This window comes from Lampetra planeri, chromosome 14 (assembly GCF_965212315.1).
Source record: "Lampetra planeri chromosome 14, kcLamPlan1.2.h2, whole genome shotgun sequence".
Taxonomy (NCBI): domain Eukaryota; kingdom Metazoa; phylum Chordata; class Hyperoartia; order Petromyzontiformes; family Petromyzontidae; genus Lampetra; species Lampetra planeri.
The window spans coordinates 12,225,098-12,238,090 of NC_136120.1; the positions used below are offsets into that span (position 1 = coordinate 12,225,098).

A 12,993-nucleotide genomic window follows, 5' to 3' on the forward strand; every position below is an offset into this window, starting at 1 on the left:
CTCGACTAATGATTAATGTTTAATGTTTTTGTTGTTTGTTCAGCGCTCTCGTAATGGTTTGCCTTGTTACGGCGCTGTATGAATTATTTTTATTATGATTATCACATTGCACAAACACCCACCCACACACACACTTCGCCTGCATCTTTGTGTTAAAGCAAGTGAGAGAGGTTGCTTGTTTGTGGTGCGACGCACACGCCGTCTGTTGTGTAAAGTAAATGCATCTGAGCATCTGGGCCCATGTCATCACGGTGGATGTGTGAGACAAGCTTGGAATTATTGCAAGGAAAATGTTTGAAGATATTTTTTTGGAGGTGGTGCATTCGCAGTGGGTCTTCCCAATTAAATTACATTGACACTTGAGGTTGGCGGTTTTTAAAAGAGTTCAAATATAGTTGCAGAGATGCGGTGGTGGTAAAGATATTACATTCACACGGATTCGAACATTTAATTTGACTTATATTCAGACTTCCTCTGAGCACATGCGATAAAAAAAGAAATAACCCTCAGGCCTTTTGGCGTTCACCTGCAGAACGCTGCACGCGTTCATAATTCTTGTGTAGTCTGAGCGGGTCGTGGCAGGGATCAATCGATCGCTGTCAAAGTGGCTCAATGGCAATGGAGCAATACAAACACCCAATCTCTACAGCCGCACCGTGTAAGCATGGCTTTGTTGAAGTCCTCGAATGCCGCATTATAAGTAATTCTCTTAACCGGTGGGTCACAGCTGCATGTTGACCGTCTCTTCTCACGGTTGACGTTCTACGGTGACTTAATAGACAGCTGTGGTTTAACGTAACCCCGCTTGCCAATGTTTGACATCCCAAATTTTATCTGGGTTCCTCTTTTTTTCTCTTTCACGGCACACTTTCTTGCAACGTTGTTGGCCAAGCCTGCTTACAATCGCCAGGCCACTGCAGTTTCCCGAAGAGTGCCGTAGAGTGATAAATATTTTAAGGATTTTTATTTTGCACGTATATCTAGCGCCGTACATCACATTCTCAAAGCGCCGTACATCACATTCCATCTCATTCTTTCCATTTCCCCAACCGGCAAGTTTAGGCTTGGGGGACCCTCGGTGGAAACCACCGTACGTACGTACATTGCTCAAGGTGCTGCATGCGACCACCTGTGAAACTACTGGACATCTGTGGAAAAGAGCTTTATTGTAGCTCATCGGATTCCTCCAGTGTAAATAAATATTCTGATTATGATTCTCAGTGGCTCCTGGAGATATTCACCAAATTAATATGTTGGGAAGAAAGTTGAGAGAGGGTCATTGGGGTATTTCTAAATGGATCAACCTGTGCACATTCTTAACCCTGTCCCGTTCCGATGGCGTACGTTGCGTGTATGTTATCAAAGTGGAAATCTCAAATAAAATAGGTATCTTTACCGAGGCTCCCTCACGGACATGCGGGAGGGTGCATGGCACAGTTTGACGCCAGCTACCATGGAGTGTGGTTGTGTCGCTACAGTTTTTTTACGGTGCCAACAAACAGCGGCGCTACTACGCCTAAATAAAAAAACTGAACCGTTTGCGTGTTCCGAGATCCACAGGTGAACGGGACCCTCACCCTGGGTTAATGGGTTAATTGCACGCGGCTATTGATCTTTCTTGTCAGACATTCCGCGAGCACACGAGCGACGACATCAACGTGGTGCCCGAGGACCGCGTGTGGGTGCGAGGGTGGTTCCCCATCCTCTTCGAGCTCTCCTGCATCATCAACCGCTGCAAGCTGGACGTCCGCACCAGGTTAGCTGTGCACGATTGTCACATGGGAGTCGGGCAGGTGTACGTATGTGTGTTGAACTTTCTTTCGCAGCGTACGTAGCCAACCGTGCTAATCGGAGGAACTACATCAAGGATCACAAGTCGAGACGGCTGTAGCTTGAAGGGGCCATCTTTCATGATTTGATGATGACGAAGATATGTTGACTATGATCCTTGACCAGATCGCCCGCGATGCGCCCGTTCTTATCGGATTGCTAAAGGAGGGTTTCGGTGTTGAGCCTGTGCAAAGTGACCACCATCCATGGCAGGTCCTCCGATTTGCATGGTTGGCTATATACGAACTGTGCGAAAGTTAAACATTCATACAGAACAATGAATGAGCTTGCATAATGTGCATGCTTTTAATGTACGTTGATTACCATATAAATAAATAATCTCTCCCCCTACTTCGCGCAAGAAGAGGTCAAAAGTGATTTCATCACATCTACCCCTCTATTTAAGGAATGAAACAGTAGGATTTCTCCACATATATCTGGCTGTCGCCTGATGAAGCTAGCTGTAATTACTGGCGAAAAGTCGTACTCAGATTGTAAATGTTGTGGCTTTGCTCCAACACACCGGTATGCTGCACTAGTAACGAATTGACACGTTCTGTTTACGTGACAAACCTCAATAATTGGCTGTGTCGGGTGGTGGCGGGTTTAACGACACATTTATATATTTACGTGATCTAACCCAAAAAACCTCTTATGAAAATGTGATCGATGTTATAAATATATGCTGGGCTGCATTGTGGACAGCAGATGGCACTGCAGCAAAATCTATTGACGTGCTGTATAGCTACGCTCCCACTTCTCTGCTCCCTACCGTCCTAAACCGTGCTGACCAGTGCGGTTGAGTATTTTTAAATAACCTCCCACGACCTGTTTCACGTGGGGAGACGGGCATCCAGCTTTGGATTGATACGGGGTTGTGTATGTCAGCTATGAGTTGCACGGTTAATGGAGGGCAAGGAGTGTTGGAGTAATTATTGGCTTGAAATCTACTGCTCAATATTTAATTGGATTATTTGATGAAAATATGGAACCGCTTGCCTCCTGCAGTAAATCAGGGGCTCAGAATAATTTTGTGTGGCCTGTCACAAATTATATAGTGGAAGAACCTTGCTTTAAGGTTGTGCCCTGTAATTTTGGCTTTGTGTTGGGGGGGAAATAGTGTTTATAATAAACGTTTTTGGGTTTAGATCGCGTTATTTATAAATGTGGCGTAACCCTCCACCACCTGACACGGCCAATCAGCAAAAAAGTGTCACGTTGACAAAAGACAAATAGTTCACTACTTTAGCCCACCGGTGTGTTGAAGAGTGAAACGACAACATTTACCATTTTTGAGTACGACGTTTCGCTGGTAATTGCATCCAGCATCATCGGGCAATTCGCCAGAATGGTGAGGCTCTGCTCTTGCTCCCGGTCTTAAATAGAGCAGCAGCAGCAGGGTGACGTCATCATTTAACTCATCAGGTGCAACGATTTGAGGCGGAGGGGGGGGTTATATACTAGATTGGTAATCAGGCAATTGTTACGATGTGAGTTGTAGATTAGTAATCAGTTGTAATGTGTGTTATTGTAATTATATGCGACGTTAGTAGTTGGTTAATTAGTATTTGTTTCCCCTATAAGGAATTTATAAATAACGCGATCTAACCCAAAAACGTTTATTATGAATAATATTCGTCGCGAAAGCCTACGTGTTAAACGGGGAAAATAGTGTTCGCGTAAACCATTCCGTGATGGGTGTGAAGCCCACGTATGAACGGTGTGACTGTTTGAATCGTCGACTACAATGTGTGTGGCTCTCCACGCTTTTACGCAGGGGCCTGACCGTGATGTTTGAGATCATGAAGACGTACGGGCACACGTTTGAGAAGCACTGGTGGCAGGACCTCTTCCGAATCGTGTTCCGCATCTTTGACAACATGAAGCTGCCCGAGCAGCAGACAGAGGTGAAAAGCGTAAGGGGAAACATTTTTTTCACCAACTTTTTGAGGTGATGGGTCTGGTGAACAATCAATCGGGCAGGTGGCGTATCCAGAGGTTATTAAACCATAGCTTTTTGCAGGCTTAAGAGATTGACAAATAGTGGCATGCTTCATGTTTCTTTGTTTACATTGTTTAAAGATCAATGCATTTAGGGGGGGGGGGGCGGTTAGGCGGCTATGCTCAAAGCGCCCGGAATGATCTCGATCTCGTCAGATCTCGGAATTCAAGCAGCAGGGCTGAGCCTGGATAATGCTCGGATGGGCAACCACCGTGCATGAAACCAGGTTGTTATCGGCTGCTGCAGAGGGGCAGTCCAGCACATTTATTGTTGTGCTGTACTCGTATACTCCCACGCCTATGCTGCTCAACTTCACTGACCCGCACTAACCGGTACTCTGAAGTGTGGTCAAATAAACTCCAGTGACCCGCGAGCTATGGGGGGAGGCCCTCATCCCACAGTGGAGTGTTGACAAAAGGGACTTAAGTATACATAGCATATGGTTCCAGAGCTCACTAATCCGCAAATAATGTTTACGTATCTATTTTATATGCATGTTTAGAGAGACCAATTCAAACACACATTTTGAAAGGAGACATTACTTCTGTCTGACATTTGCATAGTTTCAACATGACAGCAGCGCATACCAACCTCTCCAAAAGACAATATTTGTAGACTTAAAGCTTTCTTGACTACAGGAATTAATATTCTTTGGGTCTTCCGGTAAAGTCACGTAGATCGGTTCAAAGAAAATAACAAAAAATCTACGACGTTTCGATCACAACACAAAGCGATCGTCGTCATGATCATCAATATTTGTAATTTGCATTTTTGCAAGCTCCAGGTGCCCCCGTTGGAAGCGTTGGCCACAGTCACTTAATTATCACAGTGCTGTGCTTCTCCACACAGCAGTTGATAGGACAGAACATGGGTGAAATGTTACAGCGGGAAAGATATTGCGGGAGGGCGGGAGGGAGGTTCGCATCACTGCCACTGGATACGCCACCAAGTGAAATCCACACCCGCCTGGACTTCCACGTCACTCGCGTTTAAACGGCAGCCTGGGACACAGCACTTCTCTTACATGATGCTGTTCTCTTTAAAAATAAATGTCGTAAAATAACGGTGTGATTTATTAAACCATTTACGACGCGTGCTGCTTTGACGTGCCAGACAGGCGTCTGTGAATTAATTATTGATTTTGGACAGAATGTTGGGATGGGACTATTGATTTTTTTGGAAGGATTTTTCAAAATCCATGTGGTGGGTGAATTTTTTTTGTGTCGTGTTGAGTGGATTACACTTCAAAGTATGTTTTATTTAAATTTCCAGCCTATATAGTTACATTTCAAATTGCAGCATATTCCCTTAATCCACAAATAAGATTGCAGTAAAGTTGTTCATTAATGCCCATGTTTAAGTTCGCCAGCCTTCTACAGTTCTACAACGTGGCTGGTGAACGCAACGGTGTTTATTTGCTCTGCACGCTCGATAACAGCTAACCTCCAGCGACGCCCTTCGCATCTGCCCAGTGTCGCTGCTGATGGGTTTTTTTACGCTTCGTTTGTCCCTCTTCCGGCGTCGTCGCTACCGACGTCTTTATTTCCCCTCCCCGCCCCACCGAGCAGAAAACGGAATGGATGACGACGACCTGCAACCACGCGCTCTACGCCATCTGCGACGTGTTCACGCAGTACTATGAGGTGCTCGACGACATCCTGCTCGATGACATCTTCTCGCAGCTCTACTGGTGTGTGCAGCAAGGTCTGTAAAATGCACGCGGCGACGATGACAACAGCAGCAGCGGCAGCAGCCATCGTTCGCCACCCACAGCGGCGGTGCCGCGGCGCTCATCCGGGGCTAGGTGCTTTACTTGGTAAAGAGGGAGAATGATTTCGATTTAAAGCTTTCGTGACTGCAGGGATTCATATTCTCGGTTCTTTCGGTAAAGTCGCGTAGAAGGGAAATAATAAAATAAGAAATAAAATGAAATTTTCACGACGTTTCGATTGCAACACAAGCAGCAATCATCAGGTGTAAAAACCACAGCAATTTTTCTTGCTGTGGTTTTCTTGCTGTGGTTTTCACACCTGATGATGATTGCTTGTGTTGCAATCGAAACGTTGTGAGGATTTAATTGGTTTCTTTTCATTATTTTATTATTTCCCTTCTACGTGACTTTACCGAAAGAACCAAGAATATAGGTAGAATGATGGCAGAAAGTAATTTGGCCACGTGGTTGCGAATGAGCTGATGCAAGAATGTCCGTCCCCCAGAGCAAAACAACACTAAGAGACGGCAAAACATTAAACCCAGAACTACAGCACTGCTGACTCTGTGTTCTAGCACCTCCGATTAGCACGGTTGCCTATGTATGGTGTGAAAGAAGTTCCGAGTATCATCAATACTTTGCTAGCATGTATGTATGATGATGAAAATGAAGTGACCAATTATCGCTACAGGAAATCCGAGGACAGACCCAGGCATTATGGGTTAACTGACCATGATAACTGGCAGATGCATCCTCTGCACTCCCCACTGTACCTGCTCGCTGTGTTTTAGCCACCTGGTGCTCTACTCATTGTTGTAAGCGTCGCTCCTTCACCCTAGGGCTAGGTGGGGGTTGGGAGGGGTGGGGCTGGTTGGGGAGGGGCTGGTCACCCCGTGGCGCCCTTATAAAACTCAACGTTTAACCTACTCACGCCGGCTTGTGCCCGCCCTCACAGTCGGCCATATTTGCGGAATACACCACGCCGCCGTTGACCCTGGCCATTGACCGAGCAACCCAACGTTCCTACCAGCTCCCTCCGCAGGAATGTGTTACCGGAATTTGATGAGCTATAAAGCTATTTCATACGTCCAATATTTCACAGATATAACCTTAGCAGACCACACCTTCACATTTTGCAATTGTAATGCAAAAAATGATTGTTCACCTTTAGCACAGGAATGCGATGTCGACATGCTCCTCTCGTACTTAGTGAAGACAAGATGTTTGCAGTGATTGATAAATTGCATTTGCCAGTCGTTTCAAAGCAATAGGCGTCTTGTGGCCACAGGCCGTAAGGACAAAGAACATGCCGCTCAGCAAAAACGTTGTTTCGTGCTTACAGATGAAAGTGCCGTTGTAACGTGATGCATTGCTCCCCATATCCGCATCGCACGGGGGATCATCGCTGAAGTCCAGGCCACTTTCACGTGGACGTGTTAGGATGCCGGGAGCACCCCCCCCCCCCCCCCTCGGGCACAATTACCGTTTACCGTTGAGGTTGAACATTGTTTTTAAGGATGCACTTCTCCCCGCGGCTTTATAGCTCGCAATAGCAGCATGGCCCCAATTGCCGAACGCGCAGTTAATCGCACGCTCACGATCCCAGAGCGTCAACCTGAGCCACTGAGTGCCACGGCATGAAATATGTTACAATTTTGTTGTTGTTTTGACCGGCGATGGCGTCTTTCGGCCTGTTTAAGTACTGTAAAGATAGTGGGGTTTTTATGGATTTGAGCTTTCCAGCCTTATTAACTAATGCTTTACAATGCATCCAGTGGCATGCTGTTTTGAGCACATACCACTTGCTGTTAAATCTCCATTCAGTAGCTCAAAGATCAGAGGTGCACGCTGCTGGATATTTTGTAATGTTTTGAGGAATAAGGTTTTCTTTCGTTCGACCAGCGTTTGATTTAAGCTTCTGAATAATAAGTTAATACCTCAGTGGGCTTTGCCTGGTAGGATGGGGATAGTTTAGTTTATTTGTATGTGTTTGGGTTATTTTATTATCTTGTATTTTGCACTACTATTGTGTTTTGTACTGTTTGTTGTTGTAACGCTCTTACCTGCCCACTTCTAGACATCTGTGAAAAAGAGCTTCATAGCTCATCAGATTCCTCCAGTATAAATAAATATTCTGATTCTGTAATTTCTCAATGTACATTGACGCTGAAGACTTGACGTTTCACTTGTGTGCGTATTGTCGACGTGTGCCCCGTGGATCAATCTTTGCTTTCTTACAGACAACGAGCAGCTGGCTCGCTCGGGCACCAACTGTCTGGAGAACGTGGTGATTCTCAACGGAGAGAAGTTTTCGCCGAGCACGTGGGACAAGACGTGCTCCTGCATGCTCGACATCTTCAAGACCACCATCCCCAACGCGTGAGACACGCGCAAAACCAGCCAAACTTATTTGGTCACGTGCTCGCGACGCATTGCCATCGTCGCAATTGCAATCACGATTATCGTTATTAATAGCGGCAGCGTTCTCATCAACGACGACCATTGAAGATGCCACCAAGGCGCTTGTGCCAGGCTAGGTGCACTTGGAGGCCACATTCGGTGTTCGTAAGGCTCGCTGGCAGGAGCTCGCGGAATTAGCCTCGGCGTTATGGGTTAACTGAGATAACTACCACCTGTGCACTCTACGGTGACAATCCATCATCACAACCATTGTCACGAGCATTATTATTGTTGGCCAAAGTCAGAGCAACCCCTTTGAACTTGTAGTGCACAAAGGCAACCGGTGATAGAACAATTGTCGTTTTATAAACAGTACAAATACATAAACTTCACTGGTAACTGGAGAAGGTGGACCTTGAAAGTAAGCATAACTACCAGTATTGTGCTTGTGGTAGCTTATTAAGCTTAATTATGCATCATCATCAGCCATTGTCCATCCACTGCTGGATTAAGTCCTCGCATCATTGCCGTCCCTCACAGTCCTGCAGCGGCACAATCCACGTCACCGCTTTTCACGGGTGGATCGCATCGTCGCTCCATCTCCACAACAGTTGTCCTGCTTGGCGTGTTTTCCCCTTTGCCCGTCGTTCCGTCACCAGTTGTTGTGCATTTCGTTTCAAACGAGAATCCTTTGGTGATGTTGATGCCGCCAGGTTGCTGACGTGGAGACCCGTGGGTGTGGAGGGCGAGTCCTCTCCGTCTCACGGCGATGGCAGCGAAAAGCCCTTGGTAAGCAACTTCCCCGGGGAGAGCGAGAGCCGTTGCATGAATCACGTTCGTCTGTCTTGGCAGCATTGCCGCTTGCGGGCAAGACCCGATAAAGTTGACCGACCTGACCCATCCCTCGTCTTCCGGTCTCCCCCTCCCTGCCCTTCCCGCTCTGCCGTCGATGGCCAGGATGCCGTGTCGCAGCGCTCCTTCGACGTGTCGGTTCGCACGGACGAACACGCTGACCGGCCATCGGGCGACACCTGGAAGCAGAGCCAGTTCAGCCTGGTGTCGACAGCGAGCGACGAGCAGGGCCGCGGCAAGGGCCTGAGTAAGGAGGACATTAGTGGGCCTCTGTATGGTGGCAGCACCGTTCACTAATCCATGCCACCGTTCACAATCCATGACGTCAGCACCATTCACAATGCGGAGCCAGTTCAGCCTGGTGTCGACAGCGAGCGACGAGCAGGTCTGCGGGAAGGGCCTGAGTAAGGAGGACATTTGTGGGCCTCTGTATGGTGGCAGCACCGTTCACTAATCCATGCCACCGTTCACAATCCATGACGTCAGCACCATTCACAATGCGGAGCCAGTTCAGCCTGGTGTCGACAGCGAGCGACGAGCAGGTCTGCGGGAAGGGCCTGAGTAAGGAGGACATTCGTGGGCTTCTGTATGGCGCCAGCACCGTTCACTAATCTTGTCAGCTGCTCTCATTCTTTAAAGAATATGAATTCCTGCAATCACGAAAGTTTTAAGTCAAAAGCTGCTCTCATTATAGATTATAGCCATTTGTCAATCCAGTGCTGGATGAGGGCAGCATGCCCCATGCTGCGGGGGTCCTGGGGGTTTTTGGACTATGTGGCTGCTCGAATTGTCCGCGTGATAAGCCGCCACTTTGTTAAGCTATCATTTGTCTTCTAAAGAAGAGCTATATAGCTCAGTGGGCCTTAGCTGGTCAAATAAAACAAGTTTAGTTTGAAGTTTAATGGTCGTCATCAGGACCGCGTGTGTTGCGATCGCAATGTCGTGGTTTTTGTTTTTATTATTTTTATTAACTTAATTTTTTATTATTATTGAAAGAACCAAAGAATATGAATTCCTGCAGTCACGAAAGTTTTAAGTCAAGATTGATCCATAATACAGGTTTAATTTTTTTTACCATTGTACTCTGATTGTAAATGTTGTAGCTTTGCTCTCCAACACACTGGTGTGCTGTACTAGTAATGAATTGGCATGTTCTGTTTACGTGACAAACCTTACTAATTGGCTGTGTCGGGTGGTGGCGGTTTTAACGACACATTTATATATTTACACGATATAACCCAAAAAACCTGCATTATGGATATTGGTCGCGAAGGCCTACGTGTTCTACATACATACAACGTGGAGTACAGGGTGATTGGCCTACTTTTTCACGCGCACAATTGGAGTCCATCGCATCAATCATTGAAAAAAACTTATGTGGGCCTGAGCAAGACACGCTGCAAGAAGGGCTCTCGGGGGGGGGGGGGGGGCAGTTTGTCAGAACTATCCACGGAGTGGCAGCCAAAGTCGAGACCGCATGACAGTGGGAGAAGTTCAACATACAGACACAGACATTGTGCTGGCGAGAGTTGGTGCCGCCCTTCTCCCCCCCCTTGACGCCTGCCACGTCTGTGCCGCACGCAGGGATGTCCGAGCAAAAGCTGTTCGCGGCGCTGCTCATCAAGTGCGTGGTCCAGCTGGAGCTCATCCAGACGATCGACAACATCGTGTTCTTCCCCGCCACCAGCAAGAAGGAGGACGCCGAGAATCTTGCCGCAGCCCAGGTGTGATTCGGGGTCACGATGCGGTTTAAGAATCGGTTCTTGTTTTAGTTTTGTGCCGTCTGCCTTGGCGGTTACTGCTCGTTTGATTCTGTTAGGCTGAAGGGTTCGTCCGCGGTTAATTAGCGTATGTATTTTGCATTAATTGCAAGTCAGCGATTCATACGTGCGCATTTTAACGCGTGTTCCCTGAATATGAGAATTGAAGCTTGTTCTGTGAACATGGGGAGCTTTATATTTAGCAATATTTTCCATTCCTAACGTGACATTTTTTTGTTCAAATTGCACGACTTTACGACTACTTAATTCTGTTTTTTGGTGACTCGGGTCACTCTTGCAACAATTGAGACTCCTTCCTTGTCTCTCTTTGACTTCTCACCCGAGTTTAAACGAAGGCAACGGGAAACCCGAACTTTGCCCGTGACTGATGTCGCTTTGCCGATTGTGCGATCGCAGCGCGACTCTGACGCGGACGTGCACATCGACACGGAGGACCAGGGCATGTACCGCTACCTGAGCTCCAACCAGCTGTTCAAGCTGCTCGACTGCCTCCTCGAGTCCCACCGATTTGCCAAGGCCTTCAACGCCAGCCACGAGCAGCGTACCGCACTCTGGAAGGCTGGTAGGGGCCTCGCACACAACCAATGTTTTTTTTTCTTTCCCTCTTAGATTAATGCCTCTGCAATGCCGACATTGGCCTGCGTTGGCAAAGCCGCTCGTGGCCAACTGTTAGTCCGTGAGCCAGAGCAGAGATTGGTACCACATGAGTTAGAAAACCTTCCCTAAAAATGCCATGCTTCCGATCGTTGTCCTGACGTGAGTAGGGCAGAGAGCCCACTTTTTTCCCATTCTCCTACCCCGTGAGCACCTGACCTCGGGGCTTTTGTCAGCGGAATATCTGTGCCCCCCCCCCCCCTTACCGCTCGCTCTCTGTACCGGGCTCTTGTTCAATAATAATACTAATTAAATAGCGATAACAAAACCTTAGTTGTATCTATGTATTTAAAATGTCCAGTAAAGGTTAATTATTTGTCTACCCACTCATTTCAAATGGCTATCACGGTTCACTGTTTTTGGTCGCATGAAGAAATTAGAACCACCAATATTATGCCGCTCCAGGTGGTACCGCCAAAATTGGGCCTTGGTTCGTGTACTGTGTTGTCTGCTTGTGGAAGTGCAATTGAGAAGAATTTCTCAGTCGTTTTTAAAATAATACTTTACTGCAGTGGTTCTGAACCTCTACTGCATTCTGGCACCCCCTGAAAGGGCTTCTTGCACCCCTAGGGAGTGTGTGCACCCCAGGTTAAGAACCACTGCTTTATCGTATGAAATGAAAACTAGGACCGGTCAGATTTTTGGTTCACTTTGTTTGGTCCGATTAAGTGATTTGTTGAAAAATCGTTTGGAAAATTGATAGGAGGGTTAAATATATATACGGCTTAAAAGAACAGCTTATTCTTGTCATAAATAGGATGGAATCTTACACATCATTAAGTATATGTTAATGAATGTGTTCAGGTCACGGTAAAAAGGGTTCAATGAGAGGAACACTACATATATGAATTGGATTTACTAATGTACAGCTATAATTAGGTAAATGATGTCACAAATGCATACATCGCCAAACACAATGCCAGTGGAGGCTGTTAAATGGAAACAAATTGGTTTAGGGAAAGGGGAAATCACTCGATGCCAATAAAAAAATGGAAATTTTTATTAAATCAGCTATAATGATGTCTCCTATTTCTTAATGGAAACCCCGGTGCGTGCTTTATTGTTGTGCTTGCGTCACGCCATCGCATGTGCATGTGCGTGCTTGTATGTGTTTCCGTGTGTGTGTGTGTCTGTGCTCGTGTGTGCCTGTGCGCTATGAACCTGGTGACCCGGGTTTGATTCCCGCTCACGGCAAATTCCAGTGACGATCATTTGAACCGGTCCTGGGTCCCTCCTAGGTCGACTCGGCCTCAAATGAGTACCTGCTGTGATGTGTAAACATCGCCAATGGGGAGACAATGGCGGCCGGGCATGGTGTTGGCCACCCACCCACTCGCGTGCTGTGCCGGCCTTCATAGGTGCTCGCGAATAGCACTTGCCCCCAAGTCTGTTAAGCCTATATAAGGATGATAATTGTTTTTTTACCCTTTTATCTGGCAACAAAACTGACACCTTTTTTACAAGGAGTCATGTTTGCATTGACCACAATACCTGCAGTCATAATGCAAACAAAAAACATTGCTCTGATAATGTATGCACTAATCAACTTCAAGGACAGTGCATACATTATCAGAGCTATGTTTTTTGTTTGCATTATGACTGCAGGTATTTTGGTCTATGCAAACATGACTCCTTGTAAAAAAGGTGTCAGTTTTGTTGCCAGATAAAAGGGTAATAAACCAATTATCATATTTTTTCTTCTGGCAAATGAGTTTCCAATGGCCTATATAAGGATCTTTGTGTCTGTGTAGCCATGTGTGTGT

The 12,993-nt window shown here is 46.6% G+C and overlaps 1 protein-coding gene across 6 annotated transcripts in view; it reads left to right on the forward strand.

Annotated features, from left to right (window-relative positions):
• The window catches only part of LOC144722381 (brefeldin A-inhibited guanine nucleotide-exchange protein 1-like), a 59,749-nt gene that overhangs the window by 42,887 nt on the left and 3,869 nt on the right, over positions 1–12,993 (forward strand). For 4 of the 6 annotated variants that reach the window (XM_078600605.1, XM_078600601.1, XM_078600604.1 and 1 more), the window contains exons 30-37: positions 1,626–1,756; positions 3,608–3,746; positions 5,401–5,536; positions 7,784–7,922; positions 8,657–8,732; positions 8,901–9,042; positions 10,380–10,519; positions 10,973–11,138. In XM_078600605.1, coding sequence (XP_078456731.1) covers positions 1,626–1,756; positions 3,608–3,746; positions 5,401–5,536; positions 7,784–7,922; positions 8,657–8,732; positions 8,901–9,042; positions 10,380–10,519; positions 10,973–11,138 — 1,069 coding nt within the window. The remainder of the gene's footprint in view (positions 1–1,625; positions 1,757–3,607; positions 3,747–5,400; positions 5,537–7,783; positions 7,923–8,656; positions 8,733–8,900; positions 9,043–10,379; positions 10,520–10,972; positions 11,139–12,993) is intronic. The other 2 variants (XM_078600603.1, XM_078600606.1) reach the window with 1 other exon arrangement.